The 16542-nt window shown below is 38.3% G+C and overlaps 1 protein-coding gene across 1 annotated transcript in view; it reads left to right on the forward strand.

Annotated features, from left to right (window-relative positions):
- DCAF17 (DDB1 and CUL4 associated factor 17) overlaps positions 1-16542 on the forward strand; it is a 37559-nt gene that overhangs the window by 3334 nt on the left and 17683 nt on the right. The window contains exons 4-9 of the mRNA XM_036746677.1: positions 42-132; positions 3836-3972; positions 5193-5271; positions 9652-9741; positions 13274-13381; positions 13712-13817. Of these exons, the coding sequence (XP_036602572.1) occupies positions 42-132; positions 3836-3972; positions 5193-5271; positions 9652-9741; positions 13274-13381; positions 13712-13817 (611 nt within the window). The remainder of the gene's footprint in view (positions 1-41; positions 133-3835; positions 3973-5192; positions 5272-9651; positions 9742-13273; positions 13382-13711; positions 13818-16542) is intronic.

Here is a 16542-nt window from a genome sequence, read left to right on the forward strand (position 1 = left end):
TTTCTTAAGAAGAGTGATCATTTGTTATCATTTTTCTTCAGTGTTGCAGCAGAGCCAAGAAAGCGTTATGAGATGCCGAAGTGTTCTAAATCAGAAAAAATAGAGGACGCTTTATTGTGGGAATGCCCCGTGGTAAGATTTTTTTCCCCCAGAATCCTCTGGTAAATGTAAAAAAAAAAAAAACCAACGTAATTGCTTTATTCTAGAAAGACAGTTTACTATTGATTTGGGGCAAAAAGGCATTTATCACAGTGTTAGAGCTACGAGAGAAATTTGAGATAATCTGTGACTGAAGAAACTCATCAGGGGATTATTTTCTGAAAATTCAAGAAACTCAAAAAGTGATTATTTCTTTTGATTGCTATGTATGGTCGTCATAAAACAACAAATATTAAGAAATTTCCATAGTTTAATGAAGACTTTCATTTTCAATCAGTATTTGCAATAAAATTCATTTTTGTACTTAAGGCTTTTAACTAGTGAGAACACAGATTAAAATTTCAGAGCTTAAAATTTTAGTAATATGAAGCTGTATCACTAGCTTTATTACCCTAAATTTACCAAAAATTATCATTATATTTACTGTCCTGACAGTATAATACAATGTTTGTTTATTGGAAAAATCATATTACATGCTTTTTGAACTGTTATAATATACTTTCAAATGAACATATGATATGAATCTGCCCTCTATCAAGAAAAAAGATAGAAGAAAATAATTCTTTTGCAGTTGACAACTTGGACCTCTGGAAACTTTCTTCTATTACTATTAATATGTTCCTTAGGAAAACAATTTATTTTTATAGTATTTACAATTTTTAAAAAAAATGTATACCAGCTCAAAATATTATGGATATAGAACCATAAAGTGTTAGTACTGGAAGAACGTGCCTTTGAGAACATCTAGTCCAACCTCCCTCTCATTTAAAAGCCTAGAAAATGGGTACATAAAGGGTGATTTAAGCAAATTAGAGGAGCATGGAAAATTTTACTTGTTGTATCTATGGAAAAGGGAAGAATTTATGACAAAACAAGAGATAGAGAGGATCATAGGAAATAAAATGGATAATTTTGCACAAACAAAACCAATGCCGTCAATATTAGAAAGAAAGCAGGAAACGGGGGTGGAGGGGATTTTTACAGCAAGTTTCTCTGATAAAGACCTCATTTCTCAAATATATGGGAAACTGAATCAAAATTTATAAAAATATGAGTCATTCCCTAATTGCTAAATGGTCAAAGGATATGAACAGGCAGTTTTCAGAAGAAATCAAAGCTATCTATAGTGATAGAAAAATGTTCTAAATCACTGTTGATTAGAGAAATGCAAGTTAAAATAACTGAGGTTATTACCACCTATTAGATTGTGTAACATGACAGACAAGGAAAATGACAAATGTTGGAAAGGATGTGGAAAAATCAGGACACTAATGCACTATTGGTGGAATTGTGAACTGGTCCAGCCATTTTGGAGAACAATTTGGAACTATGCCCCAAGAGCTATAAAACTGGACATACGCTTTGACGCAGCAATGCCACTACTGGGTCGTACCCCAAAGAGATCAAAGAAAAAGGAAAAGCACCTATTTGTACAAAAATATTTATAGCAGTTCTTTTTGTGGTGGCAAAGAATTGGGAATTGAGGGGATGCCCATCTATTCAGGAATACCAAAGTTATGGTAAATGATTGTGATGGAATACTGTTGTGCTGTAAGAAATGATGAGCAGGGTGGTTTCAGGAAAACCTGGGAAGACTTAATATGAAATGATATGAAGTGAGCAAAACTAGGAGAACATTGTACACAGTAACAGCAATATTATACAATGATCAGATGTGAATAATTTAGCTGTTCTCATCAATACAGTGATCCAAGACAATTCCAAAGGACCCATGATGAAAAATTCTGTCCACCTCCACTGAGAGAAGTGATGAAGTCTGAGTGCAGATTGCAGCATAATTTTTTCACTTTATTTTACTTGCTTTTTTTTTGGCAACATGGCTATAATGGAACTATGTTTTCAATGATTTTACATGTATAATTGATATCACATTTCTTGCCTTCTCAATGGGTGGGGGTGGGGAGGAGAGAGGGAGAGAATTTGGAACTCAGAATTTTTTAAAAACGAATGTTAAAAATAAATATATAATAAATGTTGCTTTAAAAAGGCACAGAAAACTGGATCCCAGAGAAGTAACTTGACCAAGATCACACAGCTAGCAGCACATTACAGAAATAGGCCTCAAACATCTGACAACACAAAGTATAAAATCAAACCTAAATTTTAACCATAAAAATGGCTTGGTTTATTTTATTTTGCCAAGAAATAACTTATACTATATCAGAATGAAAGTCAAATAAAACTCATCATTCATCACAGCCATTTTTGAGTGGACACATTTTGGATCTCTGAGCTCTTTACTGCTAAACTATTTTAATGTTTGCAAGGATTTCTCTTCAGTATTTAGTTGCATTTTTGGACAATACCAGGATAAACTACTACTGAAAATAAGGACATTCATGCATAAGTGGGAGATATTGCCAAATTCCTAACTTTGCCTCTGATTTTTTTTTCTTATTTGAAGTGAAAGAAACTTTTTCGCCTGCTTTGGGCCAAGCACTGTTCTAGGCACCGGAGATTTGAAGACAAAAATGAAACATATACCCTTGATAATATTCTACTTCTAAAGCTTTTCACTACCTAGGTATGCTATTAGCATTTAGGCTTAGGGAAGATGTTTGAACCCAATGGCTCAAATGGGTGGGAGAGGGTAGAAGCTTTGGACTAGATGGCCTCTGAGGTTCCTTCCAGGTCTAGGTCCATGATCCTATAATAATGTCCCCTGGCATTTAAAGCATTGCAAATGAATGCTAGTATAGTCAGCGTGTAGCTTAAATTGTATTGGTACCTAGGCATTGTTGTGTGTTTGTATAGTGATAGCCTCAATATATAACGGATAAGCAGGAAGAGTTTGGGTTTTTTTGTTTTGTTTTTTTTACTTTTCCTAACATTTGGAAAAGGGGGAAAAATTCATACACCCATGTGAAATATATTTAATAATTCACCATTCATGAAGAGCTGACTATGCCTAATTCCTGTTCACTGCATTGCCTTCCTTCTCAACCTAAGGAAACACTGTCTAAAAGCTAGATCTGAAATTTCCCATTGCCCTTAACCTTTCCTCTTAGAGCCACATTCTCATCCAATAAACCCAATGCAGTCTTCCTCCCCTCTACTTCCTCTTGTTGTATTAGACTTCCACCTTGTGGCAGCTACTCAGTGAGAGTAGGGGCCACTTCTGAGATGGCACAGCAGCTACACTGTTGGATTGAGTCGTTGACTGGGAGTAAAAAGAAGCTGCACTACTATGAACATCACCTCTTCTTCCCCTTTTGCCTTTTAGTTCCAAATTGCATTTTTTTAATTGAGATCAGAATAGAAGCAATAGCAAGCAGCAATTAGTATAATTTGTTTCTTAGGCATATTACAAAAATTTTGAAGTAAAAGAAGTCATACAGAGTAAGGAAGGAAGAGAGTAGAAGTAAAGTAAATTCTTCCATATGACATTTAATTGCCAAATTTCAGACATATTTCTATGACAGATCTATTTTGAGGAGTTATTAATGAATGCAACCTTATATACACACAATCTTAGCTCTCTTCCATCCTAATGAATAGTGCTGCTATACTCAGACATTTAATGTGCCTCTTTCCTAGGCTGCCTATTTGTTTGAATTTTTCCTTCTGAGTTGGGCTGTTTTCTTTGGATCCTAGGCAGTATCCCTTGTTCATGGCTAAATTCAGACTTTTCACACCTCACTTATTTTTTGTCTAGGGGGACATACTGCCCAGTCCATCAGATTACAGATCTTCCCTCATAGCCCTGACTGCTCATAACTGGCTACTTCGTATATCTGCTAATAATGGAGAAGTACTGGAGAAAGTCTATCTTGCTTCTTATTGCAAATTCAGGTATGAAACTTAGTTGCCTTTAAGACCAAGTTTTTATTACTGGGTGCTCTATACTTATTTTCCAGGACTTACGATTTACAATGTATCAAGCTCTCCTTTTGAGATATTTCCCCACATAACTGGCGTTTGAGTTCCTAACACGGATCCCCTTTGTTTCCCTGGCCTGGCTCTTAAGTAATTTTTTTTTTCTTAGACTGTAGGATGAAATTTAAACTAGGTTTTTTTTTTTTTTAAGTCACCAAATTTCAGGCTGCTTCTCCTAAAGATCATTTTGTTTTGAAAGTTTGATTTGCTAATTCATTCAATAAACATTCATAGAATTCCTCTTATGCATTGAGTTCTAGCGTAGTGGATAGAGCATTGGACTTAGGGTCATGAAGTCCTGGGTTCAAATACAACCTGTTGCACCATCATCATGACTTTAGGCAAGTCCTTTAACCTCTCTGAACCTGTTTTCTCATCTGTAAAATGAGGGGTTTGGCTAAGTGGTCTCTAAGGGAGGGCATTTCCAGCTCTAACTCTGTGATCCCATGTGTAAGGCAATGCCAGAAGCTATGGGGGATAAAAAAACAAATAGTAAGAAACCATTCCTGTTGTCATTGATCTAGTGTATTAGGAAAATCAACAAATTACCCTAATAAAAGGTAGAATGTGAAAGTGAAATAAGAGAAGTAAAAAATGCAATATTCAGAGGAAGGAGGAATTACATCTAACTGAGGTGGCCCAGTGTGATGCTGGTAATAGTCAACTAAGCAAAATAGATAGATTTTGAAATAGATGTGCATGTGAAGTCTGAAATAGAACATTTTTTTTTTTACTGAGGATTTTTACAAGGTTTTCATTTATTAAAAGCATATGCTTGTTTTACTTTATTAATTTTTGATACTGGTCGATCAAACAATATTTTAAAGTACCAAGACTGAAAAATTATTAAAAAAGAAACACACATTTCAAGTTGCCATTTTGTATATTCTAGGGGAACTTTTCAGTGATTTATAAATATTTAATAAAATATTTTGTCTTAGGGAGGAAGGGAGCAAGCATTGATTAAGCACCTACTAGGCACTATGCTAAATGTTTTACAAGTCTCTCATTTGATCCTCACAACAGCCCACTCTTAGTTAAAGACCATTGCCTTGTAAAATGGTGTATCCATCATAGTTGAGTAAAATTATGCCAAAAGCTGATCCCAAACCTCTTTTTTTTTTCCTTTCAAAAAGATACTTGAACTGGGACACTCCCCAAGAGGTCATTGTTGTCAAGTCAGCTCAGAGCAAAGCCACTGCTCTGGCACGCCAGGTAAATATGTATGTTTAGCTTTTTGGTGGGTTGAAAAAGTCAGACCTATAAGGTTTTGTCTACAGAAGCTAATAGAAGAAATGTTACAGTGAAACTAATAACCCTAAGATTTCGAGATATGCTTTAAAGGTTGGTAGTGAGAGTTTCTTCAGTTATTTACTGGTTTTCTTTTATTCGATGCCTTCTTTTTCATTGAAAAACTAATTTTTTAATCAATATTACAATATTTTATCTTCAGTCATACTGACTTGTTTATGGGGAAGTGTCATTTTTGATTCCACACCATTCTCTTGCCATCTTGTTACCACTTGTCAGTCAGTAAGCATTTTTAATTATTTACTGTGTGCCAAGCATAATGCTAAGTGGTAAGGATACAAAGAAAGGCTAACACGCAATCTCTGACCTCAAGAAGTCTACATTCAAATCAGGGAGACCAAAAATAAGTAGGTACATCCAAGAAACATAGAAAGTAAGTGAAAGGCAAAAAATGGAAGGTAAGACAGAAAGGTAGTAGCAGCTGGGGAAAGACTTTCAGAAGCAGGGATTTGAGCTGAGTTTTACAGAAAGCCAGGAGAGTTACAAGGCAGTGGTGAGGAGGGAGAACATTCCAGGCAGGGGGGACAGACAATGAAAAATCATGGAGAAGGGAGATGAGTATCCTGTGGGAGGAAGAGCAAAAAGGCCTGGGTCACTGGATCATAGAGTATGTGGATGGGAGGCAAGTGTAGGAAAACTGGAAAGGTAAGAAGGGTAGTGAAGAGCTTTAAATAACAAATAGAGGAATTAATATTTTATCCTGGAGATAATGAGATACCACCAGAGTTTATTGATTAGGAGGCTAACACTAAGGTCACAGTACTGGGTGATTGGAGGAGGCTGGTACACTCAACAGCCATAGGTTGAAAAGAGAGGTGGGTTGTGGGGAGGGGAATGAATTCTGCTTTAGATATTTGAGTTTGAGATGCCTGCAGGACATCCAGTTCAAAACATCCAAGAGGCATTTAGAGATTGGAACTCAGGAGAGACCAGGGCTGTGTAGAGAGAACTGAATTCATGGGAGCTGATGAGATCAGCTAGTGAGATAGTATAGAGGGAGAATAGAAATAAATTCAGGACAGAGCCTTGGAGGATAATCATGGTAGCAGGTATGACCTGCATGAAGATCCAGAAAAGGAGACTGAGAAGAAGTGATCAGATAGATAAGATTAAGAAGAGAGTAGTGTCACAGAAACCCAGGAGAGGACAGAGTATCCTGGAGAAAGTGATTAGCAGAGGCTACAGTGAGGTCAAGAAGGATGGCCATTGAGAAAAGGCCGTTAGATTTGGCAAATCAGACATCACTGGCAAATTTGAGGGAGTGGTTTCAGTTGATGATGATGTCAGAAACCAGATTTCAGAAAGTGTCAAAATGAGGGAGAGTAGAGGAAACGGGAGCACCTAATATAGGTGACTTTCTCAAGGAGTTTAGCCAAGAAGAGGAGGAGAGAGAGATCAGAGACTGCTAGCATGGCTAGTAGGGTCAATGGAGGGTTTGTTTTTAGGGATGGAAGGGCTATGGGAATATTTAAATAGCAATATCACAGAAGAAGCCAGTAGAAAGGGAGAAATTCAAGGATATCAGAGGGAGCCATAATGATATAGTAATAATAAAATACTTTTAGGTGCTTTACTGATATTTTATCCTCACAACACCCCTGGGAGGTAGGTGCTAATACTATCCTCATTTTACATCAGAGGAACTTGAGTCAGGAGTTTGCCGAGAGTCACACACCTAATAAATGTCTGAGGCAGGAATCAAATTTGGTGGCTCTTGACTTCAGCAAATCAGTATGTTGGCCTCCACCTAGCTTTACATAGTGCCTTACTTTTAGAAAATAAAGTGTTTCTTGAATTCTCTTCTCTTTTGCCCGCCATTTAAAACCTGTCTATTTCTCATTCCCTATTGCCTCCTATATCGGATCTGTGTACCTTACTCTTGGCTTCACAGCCTTCATGCATTTCTTCTCTCATTTCTTTCTTCACTCTTTCATATGATCTTTGCCAAATAGTCCTTTTTTTTCCTGCTTTCATCTACTTCTCAGCCTCTTGCTGTTTTTTTGTCCAAATCACAACCACTAAATGTGAACATGCCCCCAAGTTTTATCCTATGCCCATTGTTTTCATTCTATGTCATATTTTGAGATCTCATCATTTCCATGGGTTCAGTTGATACCCAAATCTATATATCCATTTCTGATCTAATGAACTCTAGTCTCCTATTGCCATACTGCAGGAACCTCAAACTTAATGTGTCCAAAACTGAACTCATTATGTTTTCCCCCAAACTGTCCTTTCTTCTCAGTTTCCCTGTTACTGTCGAAGGTGCCACCATCCATCCTCCCAGTCACCCAGGATGGCAGCAGCTTCAGTGTCATTCTCAACTCCTCACTTAAACTTGTGTCATGTATGGGATCAGTTGGGAGCCCTTGTCATTTCTATGACATCACATCTCTTCTCTCTACTCACACAGCCACCCTCTGGTTCAGGCTCTCGTTACCTCATGCCTAGACTATTGCAGTGGCCTTCTAGTGGCCATTGTCTGCCTACCTCAAGTCTCTCCCCACTCCAGACTATCCCTGTGAAACATCTTCTTAAAAAGCAGGTCTGACTATGTTACTTCCATACTCAATAGACTCCAGGGCTCCCAATTATTTCCAGAATCAAGCATAAACCCTGTTTCATATTTAAAGCTCTTCATAATCTCTTCTATCCATAAGCTTCTCTTCCTTTCTTTTTCATCTTCTTACACTTTATTCCCCTCCAACAACATGACCTTCTTGTTGATCTTTCACAGGTTGCTCTATCTCCCTTCTCTGGGCTTTTTCACTGGCTGTTCCTAATGACTGGAAAGCTTTCCCACCTTACTTCTCCTCTCTGAGTTCCCTGGTGCAGCTCACATCCCACCTTCTAAAAGAGGCCCTTCCCCCAGCTGGCTAATGTCAGCCCCTATGAGACTACCTTTGGTATATTCTGGATATGCTGTGTGTGTGGGTGTGTGTGCACGCGCGCATTCACACATGTGCATGTGCACATGTATAACTCCATATAATATAAATGTGTACACATACACACACATAATATATAGTATATGTGTGCATACACACTTAGTTATTTACTCAGTCTCCCCCATTACAGTGTGTACTCCTTCAAGACAAACATCATGTTTTTGCCTTTCTTTGTATCCCCAGGGCTTAGCAGTGTGCATAACACATAGTAAGTACTTGGTAAATGCCTGTTAACTGATTCCTCCCATACATAAGCTTTCTCTCTTCCTTTTCCCTGTCTCCTCCCACATGCCTTTGACACATGCAAAGCTCAACGGATTCATATCTTTCCCTCGAAGTAGAAGATAAAGAATAGCTCATCTATATAGCACTCTAAGGTTTGCAAAGTAATTGGCACATGTTGTCTCCAGGATCCTTCTCTGCTTTAGAAGTAGTGTGGCACAGGAAAAAAAGAGCTGGATTTGGGTCGAAGGACCTGGGTTTGAATCTTGGCTCTGCTGTTTCTTGCCTCTGTGACCATAGGTGAGTTACTTCACCTCTCTTGGCCTGGGTTTCTTCATCTGTTAAAAGAGTAGTTTGGACTTGACCTCTCAGGTCCCTTCCAGTCCTGAAACTACAGCCCTATAAAAAGTAGCTCCCTGTCCCTCATTCCCTTTCCACAATCCACAACAGTATAAAAAAGATTTTTTTTTAATCATTTCCTCTCTTTTTCTCCTTTTCACCCCGTAGTCCTACCCACAATACCGTCTTCCCTTGCTTCAGGAATAGAAAAGTTCCATGACACATCCTTGGGGACTCAGAAGATTCCTAAAGATGGCCCTTAGATCCACTTGAGAACATTTTTTTGCATTTCATTATTCTGTGTAAGGGAGCTGGCTTGACCATGTCCTTCCAGTTATGGAATCTTTAAGAAGAGAAATAATTCAGGCTGTATTTCTTGAGGCATTTTTTTTTCTCTTTTTCCTGAAGACCTGCTGTTCTTATCAACATGATGCTAATTTTAAATGATACATTGAGCCTTGATAGCTGTGCTTCTCTTGATTAGCTTGTTTGTTTTCTAGGCTTCAGTTTATGATCTAAACCCAGAGTCTCTCACTGCTAAGAAATATTTACAGTTGTGGTTTGTGTCAATCATTTTTTCAATTTTATGCTCCAATGATGGAAGGTTTTGTGGGGATGTTTTGAATACTTATTTCTTCATGTCAAATTTAACTTGTTTGCCTCTAAGTTGCATTCTAGATGGATGGGCATTTTCTCCTTTATGAAAACATAGTGTTGCTTGAAGCATAGGAACTGTGCTTAGTGGGTTGTCTCTAATTTCCCTCTTTCTTTCCAGGCAGGCATTCAACCGTCTGTGCTGTTGTACTTTGCTGTATTTCGAGTCATACCTCTTTCACTTATAGGAATGCTGGAGATCAATAAGAAAGTAAGAGCTAGTTTCTAAATTAAGTATGAGCTGCAGCAGCTATAGTAAGAATGGCTCACAGTAAGCTTTGCTTGTCTGGGGGTGCCACCCCCATTTAATTATTGCCTCATTAGGTTTTTGTCTGTGCTGTACATTTAAAGGGAAGGGTAACCACTATTTGACTTGTAGCCAATGATAACTGGTTGTGGAAAGGAGCAAATCTGTAAGCCCAGCCAGGCACATAAATAAATTCCCCAGCCAACCAAACATGTCTGCTAATATACCTTTCTTCTCTGCAATACAGCTGATACACAATAAATCAAATATGTGTCTTGCTTCTCTTACACAGCTTTTGCCGGCTCTCATTTGATTCTGGACCCAGAGATATGTGTTTCATTTTTCAAGGCTCCTTTAGAACAAGAGTCTCTTAGTTTTTAAAAGGAAATTTTAATGGGAAGAAGAACATTCTAATGATCTGAGTATAACCCTGCGTAGCAGAAAGTCGGGTCCCCCTACTAACCTAATACTAAGCCTATTAAAGGGTGTTAGGCAAGATTCTTCTAAGATCAGGATCGAATGGATAATAGCATACAAAATTGTTTATCTTAGATAGTATCTGTTTTGACTAAGGATTGAAAAGTGGTTTGATTTAGAACATAAGTAGCTGCCTACAGCCTCACATGTTGAAATGACCCCTCTAAATTCCTAGCTCATCTATGAAAGAGGATAGGGAAATGGCAAGGGTGTTTTTTTGGTTGGAGTTTTAGTGACTTTCAAGGTACAAAAAACAAAACCAAAAAGCCAGTCAGTACCACTGTATGTACCATTGAAAACCATTGCTTTGGGCCTTATAGGTGATAAGACTTCCCAAGGCAAACTGTAGGGATGGTAGACATGTTTTGAATTTGTTTCTGCCCCACCCCAACACCACTAGAAATTAAGGTTCTCAAGGGCAACTAGGTGGCACAGTGAGTAGAGCACCGGCCTTGGAGTCAGGAGAACCTGAGTTCAAATCCAGCCTCAGACACTTGACACACTAGCTGTGTGATCTTGGGCAAGTCACTTAACCCCAATTACTCTGCCTTCCCCCTCCAAAAGAACAGAAATTAAGGTTCCAAGGATATGAAAAATAATGTAGAAGGGTGTCACAATCTCAAGATTTGAAGATGTCTGGCTTGCAACCTTAGAGGAAATAGTGTTTTGACTTTTTTAACAGAGCCAGAAGCACAGAGAGTAGTTTCAGAGCTGTGATTCATAACCAACATGACCCGTGTGGCTTCCCCTTTGCCTCCTAAATAATGTGTGAAAATAGTGTAGTGTTAAGCACGAACAGCAATATTGGAGACTCTGTCATGATGGCTAATAATAGCATGTTAATGACCTCTGAGAATCTATTTGGGAGAGAGTTAGCCAAAACATGGTACAGATCCATCTGCCACATCCTTGCAGTCCCCCAAGCCCTCATGCCTGAACTGCACTCCTCCCTCCTTCATGGAGCATTCCCTGTTCCCTCCCCATTATTGGCACTTTTCCAAGGGCTCCTTGCATGATCTTTTTCTTGCCCCTTTGCTCCCTTCCTTGGATGATACTTGTCAGTGTACATGCTGTACTCTGTGTTCCCTTCAGTAAATGATAAGATCCTTGAGGGCAAGTACTATTTTGTTTTTGTTGTCTTTTCGTGTATTCCAAGCACCTCACATTGTGGCTTATATTAGTAGGCAGTTGGGCCAATCTATTGTGTATCAAAAATGCTTTAGAATGCTAGACTTGGGAAGACAGTCTATCCTATTCCTCACTTTCTAAAGTCAATTAACCCTTCCATTTGTTTTATATATGGATCTTAAGAAGCAGGTGGTGGTGGTTGTGTTAATGAACAAAATAATATCTTCTAATATTGAATAATTAATGAAGTATGTTTATCAGAGCATTCATTAAAACATGGCTAAATGTGGACAAATGCAAAGATGGAAACAGAATCTTACTTTGATTTCAAAGTGGCTATCTCAGAGTTTATTGTGTTACCTATGTTAGCTTTTTACATGAGTTCCAAAATTTTACCTGCTCATTACAAAAAAAAAAAACCACAACACTTATTTTTGTCAGCTTACCTTCAGATTATATAGAATCAATAGTCTTATACTCCCCTAGAATAAATTGCTATTTACCCTGAATGAGTGGCTATTTCTAAATCTGATGTCTATGTATTAAATTATTCTGTGAGCATTTATTAAGTACCTACTTAAGTCACAGAGGTTTGTGTTATTTTTTTACTGAGAAGTGCAGAATTATTTTTTAAAAACAAAACCAAAAATTGAAGCACCAGAGATAGAGAGGTGATTTGAATAGCAAACAGGAACAATTAAGTAGTAGAAGACCCATTTCTAACATGTCTAGATGATATGTGTGTATGGACATACATATATGTGTGTGTACATATGTATATTATAGAAGATATATTTACACATATATGCATATAGGAATAAGTTTTCTGTGTATCATATATGTGTACATATGTGTATATTATATATATGTGTGTGTATATATATATATACATACAAATATGTATTTAATCTCTACAAGAGTTATATTTCACACTGGAAATGAGACTTACCAGATTCTTCCGTATCATTAAGGCAGATAATCTTAAGCAAACATAATTAACCTTTAAGGTAGAAATTATTTATTTATTTATTTCGAAAATGTTTTTATCCTGTGTTGATCTTTAATTGTTTTACATGTACAGAATCTAGTTTATTCATAGAGAATTTAGGGAACATTCACAGAATCCATTGTGAAAACATTCATAGAAATCTAAATCACTAAGTTAGTTCCATTCATGCTGCATTTCCTTGTAAGTTTTGCAGTTGGTGGTTTTTAACATGACTATTTAGAGAAAAAGAGCTGGGCCCCCATAAGGCTGGCTGAAAAATCAAACAATATTAGAGATTTAAAGAACAAAAGGATGGGTGAAATTCCAGAATTGGCTGTTTTTCATTTGAATTACTTTTCCAGATCCAATCTCTCCACCATTGATTAGCTAAATAAAAATCTCTCTTTATAAAGAACATTTTAGCATAAAGAATGGGCACCTGGCAGTACATGCATGGTAGAGTGGTATCCATTAAGAATTAGATGGACAAAATGTATTCATATTTCCATGGAGAACAGGGTTGCTTTTAATGGGTATGCACAAAGCTCTCTGAACCAAATGAATGCAGCTGCATCATTAAGGAGTACGTTCTCCACTCATTGTGCACACGCCGATCCCATTAGTGTTCAGAGCCTTAGACTCCAGTAGTTCACCCCTAATAACACCTCAGCTCTGTAGCTGATTTTCCAGCTCTCTGCTGTCACAGACCTATTATTCCATAGATTACTAAGAAGTGCTGAATTTTTTTTTAATCCAGAAATTAAAACAACAGGCAGCAGGTCTGGATGAGTAATTTGAATAGTAAACAAGTCTGTCAAAGCAGTATGATGCATCTGCTCACTGTGCTGGGGGCAGTGTTTTCTCTGGGGTTTCTCACAGTTGAACTCTGCCTTTTCTTCCCAGATTTTTGGGAGTGGTGTCACGGATGCCACGATTTCTCATGGAATGTTGATTGTAATGCATAACTCAGGACTGATAAGACTCTATAGCTTCCAAGCCATCACTGAACAGGTAATGAAATGTGAAATTTCCCACTCTGAAATTAACTTGAAGGAATGAATTGAGGTCCGCTCTTCTTTAATAACATGCTTTTACATCAAGAGAATAGACACGTTATGTGGATTTTAAGTTGAAGAAACTGAGCAGCCTCTAAGAAGCAAATGTAACTTCTAAAATGGGTAGGGGGAAATAAAAGGCCCTAATAGAAAATGTATGATGGCATGTGTAGATGTTTTGGCTTATATGCAAGTGAATTTGAAATTTAAAATTTAAATTTAAATGTTTTTCCACATGGTAGAAGTAAGTGCTAAAGACATGGTTTGTTTTTTTGTTTGTTTTTAGTTCATGCAGCAGAAACTTGACCTGGGGCGAGCATGCAGATGGGGTGGGACATCTGGAACTGTAGGAGAGTCACCTTTTGGCATTCCTTGTAATATTAAAATCACAGGTATGTTCTCTGCATGGTATGTTCTCCATCTTGAAAGAATAAATGGCAAGTACTTATTTATGTTCCTGGTTTATTTATAAAAATGATAATTGTGAAAATTTTTTAACAGAATGCTTTCCTTATAACAGTCCTGTAGGTGGTGCAGATGTTATTATCCCCATTTTACAGATGTTGACACCAAGAATGAGAGAGGTTAAGTGACTTACCTATTGTCAGATAGTAAGCATTTGAGCCAGGATTAAATCTCCTGCCCCCAAGTCCAGCCTGCATTCCACTACACCAAAGAATACACATAAATGATTCCCCACCAGATATCTGTGCACTTATAACATCTCCTTTCCCACTTTTTATGATTTTCGGAAACTATAGAACTTTTTATACTTTTCAGAACAATGTGTTAGCAAGAATCTCCTAATGCTTCACTACAGTGCAGTCACCTTTGAGGTAATGTACAAAGCCCAGCTAGGCTGTGGCAACATTTAGGAATTGAAAGTAGAGAGTGGAGGGATCATAGGTAGAGAGAAGGGCTTTTGTCCTTTCTTGGCTATGATGTTTCCGTTCCATGCCTGCGTTCATTCTCATTATAATTCCCACAGGACCATCAACAGCTTGTGCCTTCCCTGTTAGGGATCTTCTAACTCCATTTCAACTCCCTAGGCTCCAGGATCTGTCTGTCCTTTGACTTTTCTTAAGCATCCCTGATTACAGAGATGACAGGGACGTGTCTCCTGAAAAAAAGATTTTGAAATTCCCTCTGAGGACCATAGCCACGTTTTCGGATACTGTGACTGCTCTTGGCTGAATTCATACAATTATCAGAAAGCTCCCCATGGCATCACCAGCGGCTAAGGTTGTCCACACCCTCTTCATGTACGTCTCCGCACACTGAAAACAAAATGCTTGCAGACCCAGGCAGACCTGGCTTGGCAGGTTTGTGGACTCCTTTGATCCTTTGAGGGATCCATGATTTTGTTGGATGTGCCAGTCAGTGAAGGAAAGCTCTCGAATGGAAATGGGGAGTGTGGATAGTAGGAGTTATTTAGGGGTCACTTCATTGCAATTCAGCATAATATTTATTCATTGCCTCCTCTACAAGGAACTGTGTGAGGTACTAGGAGTACAAAAATGAGAAATGATCATCTTTTCCTTCAGAGAGCCTAGAGCCTGTTGGGCCACAAGCAGCCTGAAGGCTGTATGTTGTACAGGCCTATTTTGCATTCACTATATTTTTCACAGGCTGCCTAAAAGCATTTGGCAGGTGCAAGTGGCGCTATGTTGTATAAACCTGCCTGAGGGAACTTCGGATAGTCTATTTTGCTGAGGGATTTGCATTTTTGCAAGAGACTTGAAATTCTTTAGCAGGCACATAAGCAGCCCAAGATATTGTACAGGCCTGGCCTAGGGCATGATGACATAGACCAGGGCTGTCCAACCTTCAGTTTTTATTGAAACAATAGACAATATATTTTGATTTGCCATTTTAGTGAGAGATCTGCAGTGGCTGGGCTTTGTTTACTAAAGCATTTATGTAAGTTTCTATGCTTGTAGGGGGGCTGCATTTTGGACAGACCTGACAAAGATGAGCACAGTACAGTGTCAGGCATAAGAGAGGAAAAGCAGAGATCCAGATCAAGTGCTCTAGGAGAAAATTTGACAAAAGAGAGAAACTTTTAGTTAGGGTTCGTTAACTTTTCTTTGAAATCTGACTTCCGACCTTACCATTCAGCTGAAGCTATTCTCTCAAAAGTCTTCAGTGACCTCTTATTTGTCAAATCTAATGTCCTTTTCTCAATTCTTGTCATTGACCTCTCTTCAGCCTTTAACACTGTTGATCACCCTCTTCTCCTTGACACTCTCTTGGTTTTCATGGCACTTTTCTCTCCTGCTCCTCCTCCCACCTGTCTGACCATTCCCTCTCAGTCTCCCTTTACTGGATTTCTTCCAGGGCTGATAACCCTAAATACCTCTGTCCTGCATCATTTTCTCATTTCCCTCTATACTATTTCATGTTGTGGTCTCATCAGCTTCTTTAGTTACCATTTCTTTTGCAGAGGTTTTCAGATCTATTTGTCCAGCCCTAATCTCTCCTGAACTCCACTCTTTCATTTCTCATTACCTTTTGGACATCTAGAACTGGATGTCCTGTTGACATCTTAAATTCAACATATCCAAAACTGAACTCTTTACCTTTACCTCCCCATCCTTCCCTTCTTCCTGACTTCCTTATTACTATTACAGGTTCCATATCTTCCCAGTCACCCAGGCTTATAACTTACGTGTCATCCTCAACTTCTTACTCCCACCTCCCCAATAGGCAATTAGTCCTGTAGTTTCTACCTTTCTAACATCTCTTGTACATGCCCTCTCCTTTCCTTTGACACTGTTGCCACTCTAGCACAGGCCCTCATCACCTCAATCTGACTATTACATTACCCTATTGGTGGGTTGGCTTGCCTCAAGTCTCTCTCCACTCCAATCCATCCTCCACTCAACTACCACAGTGACTTTCCTAAAGCACAAGTCTTACCATGTTTTCCCCATTTGGTAAACTCAATTAGTTCCCTATTACTTCCAGGATCAAGCCTAAAAAAATCCTCTGTTTAGCTTTTCAAGACTTTCATAACCTGGCCCCTCTCTACCTTTCTAGTCTTATGCCTTGCTCTTTTCTACATACTCTACCATGAAATAACACTGGCCACCTTGCTCTTCCTTCGCAAGACATTCC

This window comes from Trichosurus vulpecula, chromosome 2 (genome assembly GCF_011100635.1).
Source record: "Trichosurus vulpecula isolate mTriVul1 chromosome 2, mTriVul1.pri, whole genome shotgun sequence".
In the NCBI taxonomy this organism is placed as follows: Eukaryota; Metazoa; Chordata; class Mammalia; order Diprotodontia; family Phalangeridae; genus Trichosurus; species Trichosurus vulpecula.